Source organism: Equus caballus, chromosome 2, assembly GCF_041296265.1.
Source record: "Equus caballus isolate H_3958 breed thoroughbred chromosome 2, TB-T2T, whole genome shotgun sequence".
NCBI lineage: Eukaryota > Metazoa > Chordata > Mammalia > Perissodactyla > Equidae > Equus > Equus caballus.
In genome coordinates this window covers 34746666-34772133 of record NC_091685.1, presented here as the reverse complement: position 1 = coordinate 34772133, position 25468 = coordinate 34746666, and the positions used below count along the sequence as shown (strand labels likewise).

General features: G+C 48.6%; 1 protein-coding gene across 16 annotated transcripts; it reads right to left on the bottom strand.

Annotated features, from left to right (window-relative positions):
- Positions 1-39: 39 nt before the first annotated feature.
- Positions 40-25456, bottom strand: EMC1 (ER membrane protein complex subunit 1). 16 transcript variants are annotated; one of them, XM_005607400.4, is made up of 24 exons: positions 25306-25456; positions 22631-22755; positions 21860-21925; positions 21525-21618; positions 20551-20679; positions 19539-19665; positions 18830-18979; positions 18360-18527; positions 17802-17873; positions 17368-17430; positions 16649-16771; positions 15776-15872; positions 15323-15442; positions 14689-14697; positions 13464-13663; positions 13153-13302; positions 12346-12507; positions 11877-11996; positions 8742-8879; positions 4947-5120; positions 4138-4348; positions 3103-3187; positions 1578-1707; positions 40-1394 (listed from the first exon to the last, which is right to left on the bottom strand). In XM_005607400.4, the coding sequence occupies exons 1-24, from the start codon at positions 25398-25400 to the stop codon at positions 1215-1217; spliced, it is 2988 nt and encodes a 995-aa protein (XP_005607457.2). In that variant the 5' UTR covers positions 25401-25456; the 3' UTR covers positions 40-1214. The 16 variants fall into 16 exon arrangements, with proteins under 16 accessions (XP_005607457.2, XP_005607456.2, XP_005607455.2 ...); XM_005607399.4 differs by having other exon boundaries at positions 15323-15445; positions 17368-17427; XM_005607398.4 differs by having other exon boundaries at positions 15323-15445; positions 25306-25446.
- Between the last annotated feature and the right edge of the window lie 12 nt (positions 25457-25468).

The following is a 25468-nucleotide window of genomic DNA, read 5'->3' as shown; positions in this document are numbered from 1 at the left end:
AAAGTGATGTTCCGAAGCCACAGAAAAGGACTTCAACAGTGTCATTCGTCACTTGCTTTATTCAGACGCTTGAATGTACCTCTCTCCCCACAGGGCAGGAGGTCTCTCTCTGTACATTTCATTCTTCACAGTAAAGAAAAACCCCATCATTCCCCAAACCCATGAACAAGGGAAACCTTTAGGATTTCTTACTCTGTTACAGAGACAAGAGCCCAGCCATCCAGCATGCTGTTCTCACATGATGCAGCTTCCCACCCCTGCCTATTCTCTCCCCTTTTGTAAAGATCAATAAGATTTAACATCTGCTCATTTTAAGAGAGATATAGTGACCCACACATTAATTTATTTCTAAAACTACAAATAAATAATGCAGTTCTTAAACAAGGACAACTTTCTTTAATGAGGTTATAAGAAGGCTAGACCAGCCAGTGGGTGAGGTCAAGGATCAGACAATTCAGTAGTATGAACGAGGCCTCAGCTTGGACACATCTCGCGTGAATAGTATAGGCAATGACCTACCAACCAACACGCTATTACACAGTCGACTGCTGATAAACTGCACCGAAGGGTGGGTGGCCCGACCTGATGAATGAGGGCATGAAACTGGAGGCTTAGATAAAATACGTCTGACACCATATATAGCTTCCTCAGCCCTAAGTACTTTGGAGAGAAGCCATGAGCGGCTGGATCAGTCCTCAAACCTCAGCTAAGGATGGATCTTCTTTCTCCCCAACGTAAAACAGCAAGTGCACCTATAAGGTGGAGTTGTCGATAAGAGCTCCCTTCCAACTTTGAAGCATGAGACGGGGAAACAGTCCGAAAGATTTCTAGAGAAACCTGGGAAACAGCCAACCAAAAGCAATTTGAACAGGCCTCACAAAAGAGAAAAATCTGTTGGAGGTCTTACAAAAAAAAACAAAGCAACATTCACAGATCGGCAAAGAAAGGAAACAGGGCAGTGGCCTTTGGACTTGAGGGGAAAGTGCATCAAGACGCTTGAGACTTGGCGCAGAGAGTAAGCTCGGCCTGCGTCTCCCGATGACTCTGCATCAGACATATCCCAAAAGGAGGCTCCAGGAGAGTCCATCGGCCCCACGACATTAACCGAGGTGAGTGCCCAGCGCGTCCTCCACCAACCTGTCGAACTGCAGCTGGAGCTTCCCACCTGCCCCTCCGCCCCCATGGCCCCGCCGTCTGGCAGTGGCTCTTGGGCTTCACCGCCAGGCACGATTCAGGAGTTTCACCTGCGCCAGTCTCTTAGTGATCATGGTGGCAAAAACCAGGCCAAAGAGGACACTGCTGATTAACACATAGTCATAGTCATCCTTCAGGACGTCAAACTGTTTGGATGGGTAGACTCGAGTTTGGTAAATGTCCAAACCATAGGCCACGACCTGGAAGGCAGAGGGGATGAGAACTCCGTAAGAAAGGCAGCGAGCGATCCGCCACCACCTCAAACTCCAGTGAGAAAGGAAATGGAATCCTCAGCTGTTCTCCCAAGGGTGAAACAAAGAGCAGCTGTCAACCAGGGTGGCTGCGGAGAAGGTGGCACAGGCCGGGCTGTGGGCTTGACTCACCAAACAAGTGGACTCCAGGCCTGAGGGAGCGGTGTAGATACCTCGCATTCGAGAAACTGTCTGGTTGTAGTTGATGAATCGCTCTGCGTGGATCTGTACATCTGGAGAATAGGGGATCAGGTTCTCCTCCCTGTAAGACATCAGCCAGGACCGGCGCTCACACTGCTGTAAGGGGATCTCTTGGCTGCCCTGCCCGAGTCCAGGGAGGTTTCCAAGCCACATATCTAGCCTCGGATCTTCCTTCAAGGTCTACTTGCGTTAGGTAGTTAAAAATTTAGCAGCTGAATGTTAGGAAGGGCTGCAACAAAGAAAGCTGTGTGGAGAGTGACAGATCTGGATTCCTACCTTGTTTCTAAATCTAAAACAAATAAGAGACGACCAGTATTCCACACTAAAGGAAGAAAGTCAGGGCCATTTTAAAACCAAAACACTGATGGGGCCGGCCCAGTGGCACAAGGTTAAGTTCACACATTCCGCTTCTCGGCAGCCCGGGGTTCGCTGGTTCGGATCCCAGGTGCGGACATGGCACCACTTGGCACGCCATGCGGGGGAAGGCGTCCCACATATAAAGTAGAGGAAGATGGGCACGGGTGTTAGCTCAGGGCCAGGCTTCCTCAGCAAAAAAGAGGAGGATTGGCAGTAGTTAGCTCAGGGCTAATCTTCCTCAAAAAAAAAAAAAACTCAAAACATTGAGCCACTATGCCAGTTCCTGCTCTTCCCCCTAGAGTATCCCAGTCCACATTCCTCTGAAACCCTGCTACCTCCCATGTGTTCCCCAGCTTTAACCTCCCGTCTCTCTCCGAACCATACTCCTCTTTTCCTCACGTGCAAACACAGATCTACTGTCTCCTCACCCTGCCCAGTTCCTCACAACCAAGGGAACAGAATTCAGGATGGAGGCGAGAAAATATGCAGCGATGATGGCTGCAAATATAAAAATTAATACTAACAGTGAGAAGCTATTGGCTTCCCCACATGACCCAGCCCTATTACCTCCCTGACCTCATTTCCTAGTGTCCTCGCCACTGGCTGCTCCAATCACAGTAGCCTCCTGCCCTTCCTCTAACTCACCAGATATGATCACAGGGCATTTGCACTGGCTGTCCCTCTACCTGGAAAGCTCTCCTTGGATATCCACAAGGCTAGCTTCTTACCTCCTTCAAGTCGTTATTCAAAAAAAATCACCTTTTCAGAGGGGCTTTCCCAGGCCACCCTCTGCAATTTCACCCCAACATATCCCTCAACACTTCATAGCCCCTGGCCCTTTTCTATCTTTTCTGCTCAGCATTCACAAGTGCCTGACATAGTATTATTTCACTTGTTTATCTTATTTATTGTCCACCTCATCTCCTCACCAGAATGGAAGCTCCATGAGGACAGAGATGTCTGTCAGACTGGTTCACTGCTACATCCCCAGCCCCGAGCACAGCAGGACAACACACACACAGAGACTGAGGACCAAACTCCATCAACACGTCAGGTTTCTTAAGGTCAGAGCCTTCGGCACTGCCCACAAGGGTCCCACCTGCTTTGTTCTGTTGGGATCTCTGGCCGGCGGGGATCCAGCAAGGCCTTAGGGAGGGAAAGAATTGCTCCAGAAGGCAGCCCAACTGCACAGAAAGACATCAACAGAAGTGAATGGTCACAGTGATCCAATCCCAGATTACAGCTAATTACAAAAATACCATTATCACAGAAATTTAAAATAGAGTTTCAAATCAAAAAATGGGTCAATGAGGCTCCCTCAAATGGCCAAAAATAATAATCTAATAACACGCAAGGGTCTGAATGAAGGTTCCCACTTTTGAAGACGCTGGTTTCTTCACATATCATCTTGAGACATCAGAAAATAAAGGTCTAGAATCAAGAAATGAATAACGATGAAAGAGAAGAGCACAGAAGGCCACTCGGATCTCTTCATCCCTCCCCCTTCCCTCCAGCAACACCTGCCCCGACCAAGCGAGTCCCCTGGCTGTTCACCAACACACGCCGCATGTGCGGCTGCAGCAGCGATGCCGGGGAGGCCCCAGGACCTGGCAACACAAGAGCCCGCTGCTTCCAGGGATGCTGGGGAATAAACTCAGGAAACTGCTGAGAGGGCTGGCCCCCACACACGTGAGAACAAACTGTAATACCAGGTGCCTGGCAAAGCTGAGAGCCCCAAGTGCCATGGTAAAATCACCAGACAGAGCGGCCTGTTGAACAATCACTAAGTCCTGGACGCAACCATAGAAGGATAAGACCCTAAACCTTGCCAGTTCTGCAGCCCATCAGCACAGACTATGTTAGGAATGGTATCAGGGCTCAAGTTCCCAAGCGAGGTGAAAACGCAGAACTGAGAAAAGAAGTGGTTCTTCAGAAATGAGGATCAAGAGAGACATGTCATCTTTATGGGTTGCAAAGCTGAACTAAGGCACTTTTTCTGCTGAAAGAAAGCCGTCCTCACTAAGCTTCCCTTACAGTGGTCAAACAGGGCTCTGCTCGCAGTGCATCCCTGGCCCTGTCCTTCAGTGCGGCCACCTAAGGGAAGTTGGTCAGAGACCCTCCCCTGGTGACTCACTAAGCAGGTGTCGGCTGGTGATGCCCCGCTCCGTGATGGTGGCTTCCATGGCACTGATGGAGGATGGGAAGATGTAGGACTGTTGGAGGACCTGGGGAAGCTGGGGACGGTCCAGGGAGCTGAAGGCGGTCGCATTGTATTGCTCAGTGCCCTCGTAGAGCTCCAGTGCAGTAAACTCATTACGCCGGGCCTTGGTGTTCCAGTACTGGTACTGCAGAGAGAAGATGTGGCAGCTTGGTACTTGGCTGCTGGTTCAAGCGGAAAGGCAAAATTACCTGGGAAGGCCTCTCTCCACAGAGCTCCCATCCAGGAAGGAAAGAAACCACCCAGCACCCCACCTGTCTTCCTTGAGACCCAGTTTACTCATTTGCAGGGTACTTTTATCAGGCTCTCCAAAGTTCACCATAAGACAAAGGAATTCTCAAGACACTTAGAAGTCAGAATAGAAACAGCTGACATCTGAGTGCTTAGTATGTGCCAGGCGCTGTTCTAAGCTGGACTAGAGGACACTCTTATTACCCTACTTCACACGTGATGCAACAGAGAGCTGAAATAACTAGCTCAAGATTGTACAGCCAGGAAACAGAAGAGCTGGGACCAAACCTCAGCAGGCTGATTCCTGAGCCCAGCCCCCTAACCAGCCCCACTACTGCCAACCAGGAGTTTTGGATCCTAGGAAAACACAAAGCAGCAACTGGTTTCTGGAACAAGAGGCAAGGAAGGGATTTAAGACACAGGGACACCAGCCATAAGCACATGAGCTATGTCACGTCCCTGGTAGTAACACAAGTGTATCTGCCACTCCTTACCACCACCCAGTTCTCTGAGTGCACGATGTGCACGGGGCCCTTGGCTTTCCTCTGCACGGACGAGTGGATGATGCGCCCGGTGACACCGTCCACAAGGAAGATGCCGATGAAGGTGCGCTCATGGTGCACATCTGTGCTCTCTGTCACCACGGCCAGCAGATTGGGGTTCAGGCTCTGGGGAGAGGGAGACAAAAGCTCCTTCAGAACCACAATGGCACATCATGAGCTCCACTCCACTGTGAGCCCCAGGCGGTGAGGCAGACCTGGAGCCCAGCCTGGCAGAGGAATCGGGTTGTCTGGTCAGAAGAACTTCCTATTGAGTTCGCCATCACTGCATTTGTTTAGTGTCCACTGGGGGCTGCACACCAGGCGCTTTGCCTACATCATTTCATTGAATCTCGAAAACAGCCTTACAAAGTAGCTATCATTGGGGCCAGTCCCACGGCCTAGTGGTTAAGTTCAGCACACTCTGCTTCAGTGGCCCAGGTTCGGTTCCCAGGCACAGATCTACATCACCTATTGGCAGCCATGCTCTGGCGGCAACCCACATACAAAATAGAGGAACACTGGCACAGCTGTTAGCTCAGGGTGAACATTCCTTATGCAAAAAGAGGAAGACTGGCACAGATGTTAGTTTAGGGCGAATCTTCCACAGCAAAAAAAAAGTAGTTATTACTATCCACATTTCACAGATGAGCAGTCTTCAAGTAGTTAAGCAATTTACGCAAGTCAGACACAGTAAATGGAACCCAAGATTGTAACTCAAGATACAATACAGGTCTGGGGCTGGCCCCGTGGCCGAGTGGTTAAGTTCGCGCGCTCCGCTGCAGGCGGCCCAGTGTTTCGTCGGTTCGAATCCTGGGCGGGGACATGGCACTGCTCGTCAGACCACGCTGAGGCAGCGTCCCACATGCCACAACTAGAAGAACCCACAACGAAGAATATACAACTATGTACTGGGGGGCTTTGGGGAGGAAAAAGGAAAAAAAATAAAATCTTTAAAAAAAAAAAAAAAAAAAAAGATACAATACAGGTCTGCCCACTCACTGACCTGAGGACACTGCTCCAGCATCACTCATTCCCTCTACCAGTGCCCTCCCTATCACTAAATCAGTGGATGAGTCTCAGTTCTCGCCTTATTTGACCTACTAGTACCACGTGATCACTCCCTTCTTGAAACACTTTCTCCACCTGGTGTCCAGGACACCTGCTCCCTGGTTTTCCTTCTGCCTTACTGGCCACTCCTTCTCAGTCTCTTCTGTGAGTTCTTCCTCATTTCCCCAATCTCTTGGGCACTTCTGTCTACACTCGCTCTCACGGGGATCTCAGCCAACCTCATGGCTTTCACATCACATATGGGACTGGCAATGCCCAAGTTTACATACCCAGGCCTAGACCTCTCCCTGAACTCCAGCCTTGACCAACAGACTGCCATCTCAGTGTCTCTTCTTAGATGTCTCACCTCAAATTGGACATGCCCCAAAATGAAGCCCTGTTCAACCCCTGCCTAAAACCTGCTCCCCTCCGGCCTCCCCATGCATCAATGTCATACGCCTGGAATCCCTGAGTCATCCCTGACTCCTTTCTCTCTCTTTAACACAAACACAAACATCCTATCCACCAACACAGCCCATCAGCTCTACCTTCAAAAGTACCCAGAAGCTGATCCCTTCTCACCACGCCCCTGCTGCCGAGCCAGTGTGAGCCGCCGTCATCCCACCTGGATTACCACAATAGCCCCGTCAGTCGGCCTGCTCTCCTCCTTGGCCCTTACAGTCTAGTCTCAACACAGCAGGCCAAAAGAATCTGGCAGACCTTGGTCATTTATGTCACTTCTCTGCTCATAACTTCCCAGTGGCTCTTTGTCTCACTCTAAGGCCAGAGTGACGGCCTGTGATCAGGCCCCAGCACCTCTCTGACCTCAGCAGCATGACTCTCCTCCTCACACACCCTGTTCTAGTCACACTATCCTCCTTGCTCATTTCTGGAAGACTCCAGGCACGTTCTGGCTTTCTGTCTGCAAGGCTCTTCCCCCAGATATCAGATGACTCATTTCCTCACTCCTTCAAATTTCACTTGAGTGTCACTTTCTCAATGAGACTCTCCTTACCCACCCTTGTGAAAATTATACCCCTTCTAAGTCCAGCACTCCCTTTCCTACCCTTGGCTTTGCATCTTTCTATAGAACTGGTCACCCTTTAATATCTTGTATGATTTACCCATTTATTTTCTTATTTGCCTCTTCCAAATACAAGGAAAGCCTCCTAAGGACAGGAAATTTCATCTGTTTTGTTCCCTGATGTAGCCCAGGGTCTAAAAGAGTGCCCAGCATCCAGTTGGCACTCAAAAAAATTGCCCCTTCACCTCTGTGATGTTCCTTCTAAAACCCCATAACCACAGTCTAACCATGAGAAAAACATCAGACAAACCAAAATTGAGCCGTTCTACAAAACACCCGACTAGTACTCTTCAAAACTATGAAGGTCATGAAAAGCAAAAACAGACTCAAAAACTGTCAAAGACCAGAGAAAACTAAAGAAACTTGACAAGTAGATGCAATGTGGGATCCTAGACTGGATCCTCGGATAGAAAAGGACATTAGTGGAAATACTGGTGAAACCCAAATAAAGTCGGGAGTTAACAGTCCTGTACCAACGTTGCTTTCTTAGTTTAGACAGATGTACCATGGTTCCCTAGAAGAAACTAGGTAAGGGGTATATAAGGGAATTCTATGTACTATCCTGGAGCTTTTCTATAGATCTAAAATTAAGCCAAAGGAAAAAAGTTTATTGAAAAAAATACTAATAACCTAAAAAATTTGCAGAAAAAATATATATCCAAAAAGCCCTAGGCCTAACTACTATTCTTTTCAACATATCAAAAAACACAAGTATTCCAGTAAATTTTACTTCATAAATGTAAAATTACATAGTGAATGTATTTTTCCTAGTACAAGTCAAAAGGTACTTTAGAATTTGTGTTATTTTGGTCCTTCTGAACAAGAAAAGCTGACTACAGCCACGTGGAAGGCATCCATCAATGAAGACTTCAAGTCGACAGCAGTAATAATAATGTGAACCGCGTGACACACACTGTTCTAATCACGTTGCATGTTATTATTAATCTTCAAAACAATCCTGTGGCATAGGTGCTATGATCCCCACTATGTTGGTGAAAATAGAAGTTGAGGAAGCCTAAACAAATCACCCACGATGGACAGCCAGCCTGCGGCAGAGCCAAGTCTGAACATGGACAGTGCAGCTGGAGACGTGCGCTCCACAGCGCTGCCTCCTGCTTGGTGAGGCAGCGTTCCCGTGAGTTCCTCGGTAGTGTTACCCTGTGCTATTACACTCTTCCTCCAATTCAGTCTCTGTCCTGCCAGAGGGTGCACTTAACGTGCCCTAAAACAGTGATTACGTTCTCTCACAGGAAAGTTTTGCTGTCCCCTAGTCACCTCTCCAGCTCCCTCCCTTTACCACTAACCAGAGTGATGGATCACAGAGATACAGTTTCTGATGGATTAACTAAGGTTTAACCCCAGAAAGTTCTATGAGTACTACAACTACTACTAATAATAACAGCTTACATCTATTGGGTAGGGGCCACATGCCAGGCACTATGACTCTCTCATATGATCCACACAACAAACCCAGGAGGGCATATTATGCCTATTTCATAGCCTTAATTAAGGCTCAAAGGGATTAAGTGACTTGCTCAAAGTCGTGTATCTACCAAATCTCAGAGCTGGGATCAGATGCTTGCGCTCCCGCCCTAGGCCAGACTGCCGAGCCACACCTTGTAGAGCACACTGCGGTCCCCCATCACGCGGCCCTGCGAGTGAACGTGCTCGCTGCTGCGCTTCCCCTCCACCTGCACGATGCGCTGCACTTCCGGGGGGACGGTCAGCTCCCAGCTCAGTTCAGTGGTGAGATCCTGGGGAGGGGTAAAAAGAGCCAGAAGTTATCATCAGGAAGCTACACTTAGACCTGAGACAGCTGTAGATAGACATGTCCTACAGTCCATTATTTGGGGCCTTTGTGCTCCAAGAAACAGAGATCATAGCTCCTATGAAAACAGCAATAAAGATCTAGTCTGGGGGCCGACCCGGTGGCGCAGCAGTTAAGCTTGCACATTCCACTTCAGCGGCCCGGGGTTCACCGGTTCAAATTTCGGGTGCAGACCTACGCACCACTTGTCCAGCCATGCTGTGACAGGCCTCCCACATATATCGTAGAGGAAGATGGGCGCGGATGTTAGCTCAGGGCCAGCCTTCCTCAGCAAAAAGAGGAGGGTTGGTGGCAGATTTTAGCTCAGGGCTAACCTTCCTCAAAAAAATAAGTAAATAACTAAAATAAAATAGCACCCAAAACAAAAAAAAGATCTAGTCTGTGAAGAAGTTTTGGAACTCTCTGTTTGATTAAGAAAGATACTAAAGCCAATAAGAAAGGAGAGAAATATTCAGCAGCATCCCATCATTGCCAAGGAAAACTTACCACTTATTACTCAAATCTAAGACTCCTGTGTACTGGGCCAGCAGTGCATTACTAAGCCGGCAAGAACCTCAAAACATTACAGGAAATGTTCTTTAGAGTCATAAAAAACCAATAAACAAACCTGAATGGTTAAATACATTTTTATACATCCATACTGTGGAATTACCCAGATCCCTGTGGGGGGTAGTGACTGGAAAGGGGCACAAGGGCCTCCTGGGGTACGGGTACCACTCTGTTTCCTGATCTGACTGCTGTGTACACAAGTGTGCTCCTTTTGTGAAGGGTCACTGAGCCGTAACCTCTGATTTTGCAATTTTCTCAACCTATACTTTAATAAAAAATGGGTTTAACAAAATAATGAACTGGAAAACACACTAAATAAAAAAACAAATTTCATATTAAGAAATATAGTCAATTCCATTTCAGTAAGAAAGAATATATATGAACCACATATATATGTGGTCCGTGCAGCTATTTATCCAGTACTGCAAATACACAGAAAGGATCGTGGGAAGATGCACAGAGAAGTACTGACAGGAGTTACCTCTGGGGCAGCAGCTGGGCATGGGGCTGCTACGGGGTCCTCTGTGAAAGAGTCCATTCACATTTTGCTTGTGTGCTTCTGTATCAATTTAATCTTTTACAATGAGAATGCATCCATTCATTACTTATTTAAATTTTTTGAAATAATAAAAATTTTTATTAAGAACAAAGAAGGCTTCAATGCCATGGGCTCCTGAGAAACGCTAGAATTCACTAAGACATCCCCAGAGAATCAAGTCACCAGTAAATTCACTCGGAGGTCAAAGACTAAGACCACACACGGGGCTTATCTCATGTAAGCTTTGCCTCCTTTGTCTGTCCTTGGCCGTCGTTTACTCCAGTGACATCTTCAGGATTCCGCTGATTCATGACACCCACACTCCAGTTTGCTCCCCTCTATCCACAAAGAATTGTCTCTTTCAAGGTCCCTTTTTAATCAAATTGGAAGGTCAACTGTTTTCATCCACAGGGTAAAGAATGTGTTTTCTGGGTAGGCTACTTCCTATGCTGTTTACGCTAAAGGTTAGCTGTTACAAAATGTCAGGAAAGGGCACTGCATTTTTACATCAATAACAGCTAAAACCTAGATGGCATTTACCACGTGTCTGGCATTGCTTTATGTGATTTACATGTATCAACTCTCTGAATGCTCACAACAACCCTCGAGGTAGGTACTACCATCATCTTATTTTACAGACAAGAAAATCGAGGACCAGAGAAGTCAGATGCCCAAGGACACAAAGTTAGTAAGTGATAAAGCTAGGCTTCCCAGCCAGGCAGCTGGGTCCAAGCGCTTAAACTCTACACTATAGCGCCTCTCCAAGGCCTTACAGAGAGGACGGGAGAGCCCTCTGCGGAGTACACACCACCAATTACTCCTCTACACAGCTCTGCTGATGAGGCCAAGGCCAGCCCCTTGAGAACCTCAGAACCAGTGTGTATCACTGTTTGCAAGAGTTGGACTCAAGTATGTCAGGGTCACAGTAAATCGATCCTAGTTCTAGAAATAAAATTCAAAGCACAGGGGCCGGCCTGTTGGCTCAGCAGTTAGGTTCGCACATTCCGCTTCAGCGGCCCAGGATTCGCCGGTTCGGATCCTGGGTGCGGACATGGAACCGCTTGGCAAGCCATGCTGTGGTAGGCATCCCACATATAAAATGGAGGAAGATGGGGGGCTGGCCCCGTGGCCGAGTGGTTAAGTTTGCGCGCTCCGCTGCAGGCGGCCCAGTGTTTCATTAGTTCGAATCCTGGGCGCGGACATGGCACTGCTCATCAGACCACGCTGAGGCAGCGTCCCACATGCCACAACTAGAAGAACCCACAACGAAGAATACACAACTATGTACCGGGGGGCTTTGGGGATAAAAAGGAAAAATAAAATCTTAAAAAAAAAAAAAAAAAAATGGAGGAAGATGGGTTAGCTCAGTGCCAGTCTTCCTCAGCAAAAAGAGGAGGATTGGCAGCAGATGTTAGCTCAGGGCTAATCTTCCTCAAAAAAAAAAAAATTCAAAGCACACATTCTATCAAGTGTAGGTCAATAACATCATCTTCACATAGAAAGTACTTTCAGTCAATCACCATTCCCACCTCCCAACTTCTGAAGAATGGAGAAGAACGTCCCATCTCTCTGCTATAGAAAAGGAATGTGGAATGAGAGCTCCACGGGGCAGAGACAAAGTCTATGGTGCACTGCTCTTCTCATAGCACCTAGAACTATGCCTGCCACGTAGTAGCTGCTCAATAAATACGAAAATGACTGACTTTGAATCAGACACTAGAATTATGCTGATCCAAGTTTACAACAGAAGAAATAGTATAATTCACTTTCTGGCCAAATAACCAGAACACCCACATCCCTCCTACAAAGGGTCCTGCCAGGATGCCCCTTGCCTACCTTTCGAAGTCGATAACCACATAGCCGTCCCTGTTCTGCATCCACCAAATAGAAGAAGATGGAAGGGGCGAGCTCATGTAGCTGTCGTAATACATTTCGAGTGGCTGGGAAAGCTGTGACCTTGAGAACCAAGAGCCCAAGAAAAGGGTTTACGGAAAAGGAATCTGTGAGCACAGTTTCTCAAGACCCATTATTGTTTCCCATCAAAGAGAGCCTTAAGAATAAAACAGCAAAGCTTAAATGAATTAAAGTCTACTGAACTCAATTAGGGCTTAAATTTAGTCCTGTTTAGGCCCTGAGTTTTCACAAACGCAGAAAGAGCACTCAAGTTGCTTAGAGACGCCCTTGAAGCCCAAACGTGTCCTGCCTGCAGACAGCTCCATCTCTGGTCCACTAGCTGCTGTCTGACCACTCCTCCCCCCACTCGACTCCACCTGGATGTTCTGCAGCCACTCTGAGGATGTCGTACCTTGTACTCATCATCTATCAACAGCAGCACCTTGGCATAGTCTTGATCCATGATGGGGAGAAGCAACGACTGCAAGATGGGGCGCTTCAGCACTGGGGGAGCCACCTGACTCCACTTCCCAAAAATGGGATTGAAGACATAGAGGGAACTCATTCCCGTCTCCTGAAATGGGCAAACTGTCAGACTCCCCCAACACGAAAAGGATGCAAATCCTAAGGGCAAATCTGGAAAGCTCAACGATGAGTTCCCTAGTCTTTGCCCTCTGTGTGGAAAATAAAACCTTGGCTGAAGGTGAGTGGTCCCCAAGGGTAATGCGTCAAAAGGATAAACGTCAAACTGCCGCTAGCTCCAAAGCTATCCGAGAACTGGATGTGCTGAGAACAAAGCAAAAGGTCAACTGAGAATTCAGCAACCCCAGGGCACATGCCTGCAGAATGTCTACCAAGCCCCCTCTCCACTGACACGAGAAGGAACCCACAAACAGCCGTCTGACTCTGGGGGCAGAGCTTTGTGTTCTGCCGTCCCTCATCTAGAGAAAACAGTCATCTAGCTCCGAGCAGCCGCTTGTGTTTGGGAAGAAGCAGAGCTGGCTCACTGTGGCTCTGGTGACGTCACACCACTTTACAATCAATTCCACATCAGTCTCGGATGGGTCCTCCACTCAGCCAAAAGCCAGGAAGAAACAGCTCTAACCCTGAACAACTGACTTTAACTCACAGAATTCCAAAGGCCTAGGATAAACTTTAAGTTACAAAACACCAAAAAGCCACACCCACTTTGGCTCATATCAGAGGTGGCCGGCCTCACCTTGTCCTTTACCAGGAGGGTACACTGCGGGGGGTGCGGGAAATGGGCAGTAGTCCTCTGGACCATCAGTTTAAAGGAGGAGTCTGGCTTGACATTGGGCAGATACTGTTTCCACAGGATGGTGCCAGAGCTGCTCTCAATGCCAAAAAGCTGCAAGATAAACAAGTAATTGGCTCACTACTAGAAAGACAAACCAAAGAACTGATTCCATCCCTGAAAATTAGAGCCAGCGCAATCCCTACCAAAGGTTCTTTGTGTTCCACTCCCGGAACCTCAGAAGGTTTGGGACCTGGGGCTTCAACCCCTCTCACCTTGCCCGAGGCTGTTACCATCACCATCATCTTCTGGAGGTTGAATTCATCCCTGGCCAGGGTGTCAATGTTGATCTCATTCTTAACCTGACTTCGGGGCTTCCGAGCATCATAAAACATTTTCCAGAGGTGGGATGTCCATGCCTGCAGCAGGATGAGCTGGGAGGAGAGGCGCTTCAGGAACATCCCCAGCAAGCCGTCTGGTGTCAAGGAAAAGGTAATGCAGCTGAGGCTCACACCTCATCAGACTAGGTGTTTCCAGCAAGAAAGTATTTGCTTTTCCTAATGAGGGAGCTCTCCCTCTCAAGTCATCCACACCCGAGGCTACAAGCCCAAGGGGCAGTCCTGTATCTGAGGCCAAGTCTCACACTCAGGTGCAGCCATGCAGGAACTTCCAGAACCTACTCACCTGGCTCTTAGGACTTCACCTGCCTGGAATCTTGGAACAGGAGACTAAGGGGTCAGGGAGCAGCCATGCAGGGTACAGCCACACTGTGCATGTCTCCACCACAGCCTCACATCCAGAATGGCCAGAGGAAGGCTTCTGGGTGCCATGACAAGACCAGAAGTGGGAGAGGTGTGGAGGTGCAGGGGTGCAGATATATGTGTATCATGAACAGGTACTTCCACCTCCCACTGCGTCATTTCCACTTTGTCACCTGTTTAACCTGCATTCAAGAGACCTACTTGCAGCCAATTCCCAGGGCGATCTCATTCACTCTACCCCTGACTACATCAATGAGGCCACCACCCTCAAATCTCCATAGAGTAGATGTGGTCACCGAAACAAGGTAGCACAGTAAAGACCATGGCCTCTGGAGTCTGGCAGACCTAGATTAAAATCCCAGCTCCACTATTTACTAGCTGGGTGACCTTGGGAAATGTACTTAACCTTCTGGCCTCTGGTTCCTCATCTGTAAAATGGCATGTAACCTGCAGGGCTGTTGCAAAGATTAGACCACATGATGTACATACAGGATTTCGCGCAGTGCAGGGTAAGTGGCAGGCGCTCACTGAAGAGGAGTAGTGCCTTTGCTTATCCTAGTTTCCATCAACCTCAGCTCAAGGAAGAGAAGTGAGAAGCAAACAGGACAAGACACAGGCACAGCAGTCCACACACGTGGTATATACCTCGTTGATGCAAGTCAGGAAAAACAACTAATTAACCAAAAGCTAGGCGTTTGGGCAGGCAACGAGCAACAAGGCAGCAGCAAGCAGATTTTACCTTGAATCGCTGGATCCAGGCAGCAGAAATAAATAGTAAAGTCAAATTAATCCTCAGCTTAAGAAAATTTGCAATGCCTAGCAGGGTGCCTGGCCCAGAACAGGCCCTCAGTAAATACCTGTTGGATAGCTAGGTGAATGGACAGAAGACAGAGAGGTGGGAGGCAGGACTGAATCAGAACAGAGGGAGCCAAGTTCATCCCGGGTGTTGGGACTGAGGCCAACTTCAGAGGGCACTGGACTCTCACCACAACACCCACACCAGCCCAGTCATGTCTGTTCGAAAGCTGTGGCTGTTGCTTTGGGCACAATGGGTATACAGTGCCTGACAAATTTTAGGTACTCAGGCAACGGCAGCTCTTACTACACTAAGTGCACGTTCTTCTTCCTTGTGCTCTTTCCCTTGAGGGAGTCACAGGTCACTCCTTTCAGAGAAGAGAATGGTTACGTAAACCATATGGGCACAAATGCACTGGAAACTGGTCGCACAGCTAGTTCAGAACAGACTGGCAAAATGGCTGCACCCAGGAAGTCAGGGGGGCCCTGAGACAGCATCTCTTGGGGTCCAACTAACAAACCCACTCCCAGAGCACCCCCTCCAGCAAGTCTGCTGTCCCAGCCTCTTCGGTTCCTACCTGCCTTCTTGCCAAATTCTCCTTCCAGCTCAGCCTGTGCCCCTGTCAGGGGGAGATCCACCATCTCGAGGCACACCACCTCTGCCAATGACTCCTCACGGCTCCACAACACCACCTTCCCTGCTACAGAAACCATGGTTACAAAAGCTAGGCCTGCCTCCCCCATCTTCTGGAGGGACTCTTCTGGGTGGCTCAGGGATCTCCATCACTCTTGTGTGAAAAGAGAAATGGCAGAGCAAAGGGCTGGATTCAATAGGTCAAGTGAGCAAAGTTCTATACCTCACCCTAGAATGCTAAGAAATTACTCAAGACCCAGTGGCATACGGCTCTGGAAAAAACACTCAGGGTATACTTGAATGTTTCCAGAAGCCTATCCACAGCCCAAAAAATATAGCCTGATCGGAACTCATAGACAGGCCTAAAAAAAAAATGGATTGAATGAGGTCTGCTCACCCAGCTGCTGCAGGAAAAGTAGCAGATGGTCCTCTGTCTGGACCAAGGCCCGGTAGCCCACTGAGTCATCCTTCTTCAAGAACACCTGGACATACAGCTACAAGCCAAACGGTCAAGACCACTGCAGTCAGTGAGAGTCCATACGCCTCCCAGAGCACCCGACCCCGAGATTCACGGCATCAGGAGTTGTTAGTGTCACGGCACTATTTGACGTGTAAACAACACAGCCATTACCTGGACTCCAACATGAAAGCACGCATTCACAGGAGCCAACACAACAATGTGAGCTAGAGGTGTGAGCCACAGCCCAGCTCAGATCTCTCCATGGGGGAGCCTGAGCACTTCTCGGGTACCATGTCGCTCATCATGCTCCAATTACACCCCACAAAGCAAACAGGAAGCCAGCATTAGATTCACAGCTTAGAGATGAAAAAGCCAAAGCCCAGAGAGGCTGAGGAACACAACCAAATGTGCACAGAGGTAAAATCAGGTTGCGATGAAGAGCGCAGGGTGGGGTTAACGACCTCTCACTAGCTCTGTGACTAGACAGGGCCCTGAATCTCACGAGGCACAGTTTCCTCATTTGTAAAACCAGGGCAGTAATAAGTACTTCACGAGACTGTTGAGAGGGTTCAGCCAATTAGTGCATAAAACACAGCATGCTGCCTGGCACAGTGAGCACTTGGCAGAAATACGACCTGCTCTTACTGTTAGTTACAGGGATTTATGACAAGTTAGTGGCTCAGGAGGAACCAGGGCCCATGTCCAGAGAACCCGATTCCAGAACCCATGGCTGTGACCTGGCCTGAGGAAAGGGAGCCCCACAGTGAGAAGCCCAGAGGGCAGAACCTGAAGACAAAGGCTCCGACTCACCCGCTCGGGCCGCGTGCCCTTCTGTTCCAGGCTGAAGGTGATCGTAGTGTCGAGCAGCCGCCGACCCGTCTCTACTAAGTAAAGGTTAATGGTGTAGGTCTGGTTGAAGCAAACCAGCGAGTCCTGGGGGTTCAGAAAGCATGGGTCAACTGGAGGGATCCCCCAGAGCACAGTAGCCAAGGAAGTCCAAGAGCTAGGGGGCAGAGACCCTAGAGAAGGAGCCGGGCCAGGAGAGGAAACATATGCAAAGAAGAATCAAAGAGAAAAGAAAGGTGACTCCTGAGGCAGAAAGCAGATGCCTGAGGAAGCAGGTGGAATCACAAACCCCACACTGCTCAGAGGAGCCAGCGCAGGGCAGCAGAGCCCTCCCAGAGAGGGCGAGACCGGAGGCAGGGCGACCACAAAGCCCTCGGGAGAAGCTCATAAGGGCCCCACCCCCGGCTTCAGATTACCATTCAGCTCCACCTGCCGGGACCCCACAGGAAAGGGGGAAACTGAGGCCCGGAGGAGAAAGTGGCTCAGAACAGATTCTACGGATTCTGCTTCCCAATCTCCCAACCGAAAACAATCAAGACACACGACTGAAGTCACAGGACTGAGGAACCCCTCCCGAGCCTGGGAACTCAGGGGGCCTGCTCACAGCCTACGCTGCTCCCCAGCTTTCTTAGGTGGTCTCCTGCCCCTCCAGGTCTGGCACAGTACCCAATGCCACACTCTACCTGTGGACTTGGCTTCTCCGAAAAGCTCCCCACTGACCCATCTTCAGAGCTGCCAGGTTTCTGCTAGGGGAAAGAGAAGGACAGAAGCAGGAAGTTCAGCCAAAGGGTCACTTGTCACTCACCAAAGTGAAGCTTCCACTTTCACATCTTCTCAGCACTCGGAAGAAGCAAAGCTCATTCCTTGCTCCTGCCCACAAAGCCTCTGCAAACCTTAACAGGCCCAGACAAAAGCGAGGCTGTCACCTGAGGGTCCCATTCCCAGGACAGAGGGGTGTGCAGAAAGCTCTATAAATGGAGTGAGAACTTATTTCTCAACAGCCTCCTGCCCTCTGAGTTCAACTGACCAGGCGAATATGCCCAGACTTTTGGTTCTCAGGGCTCCTGGCAGAGAGAAAGGAAGAAAACCCCAAGTGCCAATCGTTCTCAACACTCACCACTTCATTCCGACAGGTCATGACTGCAGCCACCGTCTTCTCCCCGGTGGTGGCAAAACTCACTAGCGCAGTCTGGGGGAAAAGCAGGGTATCAGTTCCTAAACGGGGCCTGTACTCACCAGCAGCCTTGCAGAGGGTCACCTCTACAGGCCTTGGAGTTGAAAGTGCTCCCAACTTCGGAGCATATGGGCCAGGGCATCTGAGAGCAGAGGGAGGCCCCAGTATCCACAGCTAAAAACAGGCCTCTCCCCTACCTCCAACACAGGCACAGGTCAATCCTAAATCCCACACTGCTCTTAGTACCTATAGGGAAGCTGTAATTAATATCCCCACTTCCCTGTGGACTCAGAGGAAGGCTCTAGCCTTAATCTAAAGATCCTTTGTAGCTCTCAGAAGAAGTATCCCATTTCTGCTCAAAGGCTAACCCCTCTCCAACCACTCATGGAAAGATGTCTTCTGTCTTGAGCAAACATCCCCAGCTTCAAAGGAAGGGACTTCTAGCTCCATGTCTTGGCTAGATCCTCCTGAATCCTAGCAAACCATGCTGTCTGCAGTTACCTGCGGGAAGTTTTTGAGCAGACTCAGCTCCCCGTGATGGTAGTACAGCAGAGCATAGTGGCTTGGGGACAACTGCAGGAAGAACTGGGCCCGAGAAGGATCCACAGGGTTGGGCTGTGTGGGCAGGACCCGAGGTTGGAATCCACTTGCAAATTCTAAGTCAAGAGACTGGGAGGCAAGGAGGAAGAGGATTAGGGCTAGAAGCCAAGGAGTCATTGATCCATCCCAGGCTTGCATCCTCTGCCCTACTTTGCCAGTGAAAGTAACTAGGCCATGGCATGTGGCTCCAGAAGCTCCCATTCAGGTTCTCCAAAGAGGAGAGCAGCCCACTTCCCCTTACACTAGTTCGGCCAGAGGCCTGACCGCCCAACTGCTACCAAGTCTCAGGAAGGAAACAGTGACACTGGGAAGAAGACTGCTCCGAGCAGCAAGGGCCTGCCTCAGGGCCGGGGAACCAGCAGGAGCCTCACCTGCAAGGGGATCTGCCTCAACTCCCACTCCGTCTCCAGGGCCAAGGTGTGGAGGGAGCGTGAGCTCGGGTCAGGGCACACCAGGACAGCCTCGTCCACCACACCACACGCTCCGATGAGACTTCGCAGCCAGGGAGTCGAAACCCTGACCTATGGGAAAGACAGCTTAACAGAAGGCCCGTGAGGATTTCTACACTTCCTCTCAGCTCAGCAGCCACGTCACCGCCAGGTCCCACTGGGGGCCTGAGCACAAAGGTTCTTCACAGCTGGTTCCAAAGGAGTTCTTCCCATACCCCAGCCTCCCGATCACTGCAAAACTAGAGAGAAATCACAATTTCCTTTCTGGTTACTGGAGAAATATACCAGATCATTTTTAATAGGTGACACTTCAGATAGACATTTCTCTACTGTATTTGTCATGTGTGCTTTCTTATCATTGTTTTACAGTATTATCTTGCAAGATCCTTGCAGGCAATGAATAGATCTATGCAATTTTCTTAGCCACCTCAAGAAAGCACCACGTGCAAATGTGAGGGCTTTAAATAAATGCTGGATGAGGAGAAGACAGCCTCCAAGTGACCAGAATCAGGGGCCATAAATGGCTTTTGCACCTGCCCAGTCGAATTCCCTGGTCCTCAGTGCAAAGAAGAGCTCTCTCTGTTCCCCTCCTCGACCCACAAGGCTCCTCGAGGCAAATGCCTGACCATACCTGCTGAACAATCTCTCCATCTTCCACATTAAACTTGACAATGTTCACATGGCTGAAGGGAACAACTCCGAGGGCCCACACCACCCCAGAGCCATAGGAATACACCATCTGGTAATGGATGCTGTCACTGATAGAGAGAAGAAAAGCAGAGAGCAACAGCTTTAGCCATAGGACAGGACTATCCTCAGGGGTCCTCCAAAACCAGGCTGCCAGATATCACAAACTAGCAGTCCCTAAACAGGGTTTGTTTAGCTCTCAGTTTACTTGCTTTTTTAAGTTTGAATTACCTGTCAACATTTGGAACTGAGATTTTACATGTAAAAATCAGATTTCTAGCTTTTCTTAAAAAGTAGGATGTGGCAACACCAGGCCTACCTACATTCTCATAGGGCACTAATGAGCCAATCAGCTGAGTAAGGCCGCCCCCTCGAGGTACGCCAGGCACACTGCAGTTCCCAAGAAGGCCCACGGGGCCTGCTTTGCTCCTGGATGCTGTGCACTTGGCCAGATAGGAGTTTGAGTTTGGGGTCCCTGCTTTAAACTCTGAAAATGGCCACACGTGGTCTAAGCAGATCCTTTCCTTTCCTCCCTCCCTCCTGTCCTCTGCTTCAATGCTTCCCACCAGTAGGAGCTCCAGAAACCACTGCAAACCTCACGCAGCTCCCACCTCAGGCTCTTCTTGAGTTGTTCTAACCTTACTATGAATGAAAGGCTCAGTCTGACGTGAACTAGAAGTCAAAAGGTCCAAAGTGCTATGACCACAAGCGGGGAGCCACTCCCCCGGCTTCACTGGCTCCAGTGCCCAGCTGGAGTTTTCTCCTCACTGCGAAGGAAACTCCAAGGGGAACCACGGCCTTTGAGTTCAGGCCTAGATCTAATGAGCACAACACACTACCCATAATGCCAACATAAGGTAAGCCTGAATCAAAGGAAATGCTTCCACCTTCAAGGAGAAAGAGGGGCTTATAGAGGGGGACCAGGAGGCTGGCACCTGGTGGGAAGGCAGCCTCACCTTTCTGGGAGATGTTCCACCCACTTGAGATGCCCACTGGAGAGGTGATGGAGGGCAAGAGTGGTCTTCTTCAGGACCGCAATGTACCTCACTGACTCCTGCAGACCCACCAGCCCGAGTGCCTGGAAACTGAGCACACATACAGAGTGAGCACTGCCCAGCACTCCCAAAGCCTCAGGCTAGAGGAGACAATCCAGACCACTGCCATATAGCTTGGTAGATACGAAATACAGGCTTTAGGTCAAACACATCTGGATCCTAACCCCGGCTCTGCCTCTAGTTAGCTGACTTGAGAGACTACACATTCAACCACTCAGCTACACTGCTTCCCTAAAACGCCCTGAATCTCCTAAGGAGTGCTCCTCCCTTCCCCTAGGACTTCACAGCAACCAGGCCAACCCTCTACCATGGCACCCATCAGACAGTACTGTCGTGACTGGTCTACATGTCTGCCTCCCCCAACTGACAATGAGTTCCGGGATGACAGAAACTCTCTCACGTCCACATGTGTGTTCCCACTGCCTGGGGGCTCACCAAGCATTTACCAAATGAATTACGAGTAAGATAATGCTAACAATCCTACAATTTAAACAACTTTAGTAAAGATGGAACAGTAGCTCAAGCTGTTCGCTAAACATAAAATTAAAACCCTGGAAGTTTCATATTATGTTGTTATACCTAGAACACTGCAAAGGTCTCAATTCATGTAAGATTAGGACAAGCATTCAAGTAAAGAATAAATGCTGCCCCTCACAGAGAGCTCTGCATCTAACAGGTGCAAAATAAGTGCTGGCTGAGTAAACGCACGTGTTCCATAACCTCAAGAACAGCAAAAGATGAGAATCTGGTGCTTTTGGCTCTGTAGGCATCCCTGAGAGAAAAGCCAAAAGGCCTGGAGTTGCTGTCCATGCAGATCTGTGTTCCACCAAAGCCTGGAACCAAGCCAAGATGAAATACAGCTTCTTCCCCTCTACCTGCCACTGTCCAAGGTAATCTCCCAGTTCAGGCCCCCGATGTTAGTCTCCCAGGAACGCATGATCCGGCCTCCGTTGGACACAGTGATTGCGTCTAGAAGAGAAAAGACCACGGTGGAGGCATCTCCCAAACTCATCAGCTGAGCCTCCTAGGGCCTGGGAGCAGTGCCTCACCTCTGATGCATGAGTGCAAAGAGAAGCTATCTGCATACCCGTCCCTTCCTGTTGGGAACACCCCTTCTCCTTTCCCTACCAGACCCTGTAAAAAGGAAGGAACCAAGACACAGGGAGACAGAGCAAACATCACAATAGAGACAGAGCCAGACTCCACTCACCCTGTCCGTAGAGCAGCATGGCGTCCACAGCCCCCTCTGCCGTGCCCTTGTCAACATGGCGCCACACTGAGAGACGCGAGAGTCAGATGTTACTATGAACCGGAGAGAGGTACCCAAGATGACGAGTAGGGGAGAACTGAAGGGGTCTGCATTTGCATAGCAGCGTCCAACTTTATTTCAAGGGAGGGAAGGATTACAGCTAACTGGCAATGACCCACTCCCACTCACTGAGTAATGAGGGGAGGCGGGGTTGAGAGGAGCCACTACTGCAGCAGTCTGAGGTCCCGGCGCTTCCTGCCCCCACCCACTACCATCAAACGCACAAATGGACAATAACAAGACTAACAAAATCCATATGATGTACAAAATTAAAAAAACAGTGATAAAAAAATAGTGATTGTAAATTATATTTCCATGACTTTAGTGCCTGAAAACATACATAAAAGCAGTATAAGCAATTTAAGGAGAGTATCCAAATCTTAACTGCAAAATAGGTTAAGGCGTTTTTGCAGCAGTATCTTATTTAAGAATACTCAGGACCTGGACTGAGGGAATGAACTACAACGGCCAGTTATAGGAATATCTTAAATATTCAAAGATGACAAGACAGAAAAAAAAATTAAAGGTATCAGAATCCAGTAAGAGATCCATCTTTTGGCCGACTTGTCCCTAATCTGGGAATCAGCTAGTAGCTGTCACAAGCCACACGCCTTCTGGATCCACTATGGTCAGCCATTCTAGCCCAAACTAACGTCTACACAGTTCACTCACAGATCTCTCCAGTCCGAGAATTTAATGCTGCAATCACATTCTTCTCTGTGGCCACAACCAACTTCTTGGATCCAGGAGAAAACTCCAAGGAGGCAAACTTGAGCTTCCCAACATACTGCTGTCTCCTGAGGAAAAGAGAACAGGGAAATAAACGTAAGAGGCCCAGGGGCCGGCCGCATGGCCGAGTGGTTAAGTTCGCACGCTCCGCTGCAGCGGCATAGGGTTTCACTGGTTCGGATCCTGGGCACGGACATGGCACCGAACGTTAGGCCACGTTGAGGTGGTGTCCCACGTGCCACAACTAGAAGGACTTGCAACTAAGATATACAACTACGTACCAGGGGGATTTGGGGATATAAAGCAGGAAAAAAAAAAAAAAAGATTGGCAACAGTTGTTAGCTCAGGTGCCAATCTTAAAAAAAAAAAGAGGCCCCAACCACCACTGCACACAATGCTTTGGAAAAAGGCAACTGCACAAATACATGAGGTTATCACCATTGTATTAGAAATGTTTGTTAACAAACAAATCTGACCAAAAGCAAGATTTCTATGCAACGTAGTCAGAAGCAAAGGGAACAAGAAGAGAGAGTACACCCCAATAGATGAGAAACGCAACAGTCTTCCTTCTAACTACAAGCACATGTTTGGCTTAAGTGACACCCAAAAGACCACATGGGCTAAATCCTACAAGAACATTACAGTCCTCTCTGCATTCATTAGTTGTGGGACTGGACACTCATGTTACACATGAGAGAAGAGCCACAAACCCTGTTCTCGATGAGCATACAACACAAATTTCCCTTCTACTTTCACTGACCTCTGGAGAAAAAATCATGCAAATTTCCCAACAAAACTCCATAGATTGGGTCAGGTCTTTTATTCTCTACAGCCTTTTCTAGCTCACACCATGTTTGGGATCTATTTGACTCATTATTCATATCTTCCTTGGAATATATCCCATCACTTTCAACAGTCTTATCTAAGCATAAAGGGAACATAATAGCTTTGCATGGCATACTATCAAGTACACAGGAGGTACTTGCACATTATTTTTAGTTAAGAAATACCTCAATCTCTAACAAATTCAACACGCATGACATTTACACTGAATTTCTCTTGTCATGATACTGTTTGGTCTACTTTTCTAAAAAATAAAAAACTAAGCCAGTGGTAGAGAGACAAGCCCACACGACATTTGACAGTTTCTACCTGCATTTTCACATCCTTTCACACCGTATCCACTGAACACGCTGAAGTATGTAAAACAAATATTATTACTCTCATCTTACAGGGAAGTAAATGAAGTTCCATTGAGGTCAACCAACTACTGTCAGAACCAGAACACAAAACTAAGACCTCACTCTAAATCTCATGCTCTCTTTGAAAATACCGCTGTTTTCTATCTGGACTATAAAAGTAATGCCTGCTCAGTGTAGAAAACATGAAAAATATATAAAAGTATAAAAAAAGGAAATAAAAAATGCCTAAAATACCACCAGCATAACCTTTTTAATGTTTTGGTGTATTTCCTTCTATTTATTTTTCCATTGTAAATTGCATATACCCAGTATTCCGCTAAATTGGAATACCATATGTTTTGCACACGTGTAATATATACATATTATATCATTTGCCCACATCATTAAAAATGTGACTTACATTGCATTTGTCACGTTGTCTTATATCACATACTTATACGTCTGCCCCACTGGACTGAGCTCCTTCCCATCTCTGTATCCACAACACCTAGAATATCTGGCCCACCACAGGCACTCAACAAATATGTGAATCAATTTGTCTGAGACACAAAAGACTTCAGAGAGGAGAAGATAGCTCAGCTGGGCTCTGAAGAATAAAGTGTTCCCTGATTAGTAATAATAATAACGATTACTGAGTGCACTCAAGGAGCCAGGTGTTGTGCTAAGTAATCTAAAGGAATTATCTCATTCATTCTTACAACTACTGTAGGCAGTAGTGAACTATTTGTAAACCCATTTCACAGATGAAGAAACAGGCACAAAGCGGCTAAGTCAATTCCCAAGATTACAAAACCTTTAAGTGGCAAAATTTAGATTCAAACAAAAGCAAGTCAATTCCAGGGCCTAAAGGAAGGGCTGGGTAAGTGAGAGAGTGGGTGAATGAATGAATGAACGCCACCTCCGGGATGATGTGAGTCGTGGATGGCCCTGAGTTGGAAGGGAGGGGAGACGACTCAATTTAGGACTTCATAAAGCCCAAGGTCCTGTGCACATGCCCAAGAGATGCCAATTCGAGGAGGGATGAGAGCTCACTGAAGGCTGTCGACCTCTGACACACACTGGCTCAGAAACCTGACGGTCACAGAAACGGGGCCCGACGGGGGAGGCGGGAACAGCGACCTCTGACCAGACCCCGGAGCGTGCCTGAATGGCAGGGCCGCCTGCACCAGCTTGCAACCTGTACAGTCACACAGGGACCGGCTTAGAAGACCCCCCAACGCTTGGTTGCATGCTCTGCTGTCGCCATCTTAAAACTCTTAATTTTTGAACCAGGGATCCCACATTTTTATTCTGCACTGGGCCCCTCAAGTTCTGGAGCCAGTTCTGCCGTAAGATAACCCCCCGCCGTGAGCAGACAGAAGACAGGTACTGGGAAAATAGCCACATACTTCCCGAAGAGGCCCCACACCTACGCACCAATCAAATTTGCCCACTTGGTCTTCGTAGACCGCGGCTGCAGGGACAAGCAGGGCAGCCCACAGCCACAGCCGGGAAGCTGCCGCAGCCGCCATGATGGAAGCCCAGCCCCGCCCGCCGCCGTCCCGGCGTGCACCGCGCCGCAGGCTCCGCCTCCGCAGAA

What these genes read in the sequence shown, in the direction of transcription:
- EMC1 (XM_005607398.4), bottom strand. Translation starts at nt 25,400, where the DNA reads ATGGCGGCTGCGGCAGCTTCCCGGCTGTGGCTGTGGGCTGCCCTGCTT. An exon ending in TGAGGCAGATCCCCTTGCAG is followed by an intron (nt 18,528 to 18,829) that starts GTGAGGCTCCTG and finishes CTTGCCTCCCAG; the next exon opens with TCTCTTGACTTAGAATTTGC. An exon ending in AGGGCACGCGGCCCGAGCGG is followed by an intron (nt 15,873 to 16,648) that starts GTGAGTCGGAGC and finishes TTTGGCTTGTAG; the next exon opens with CTGTATGTCCAGGTGTTCTT.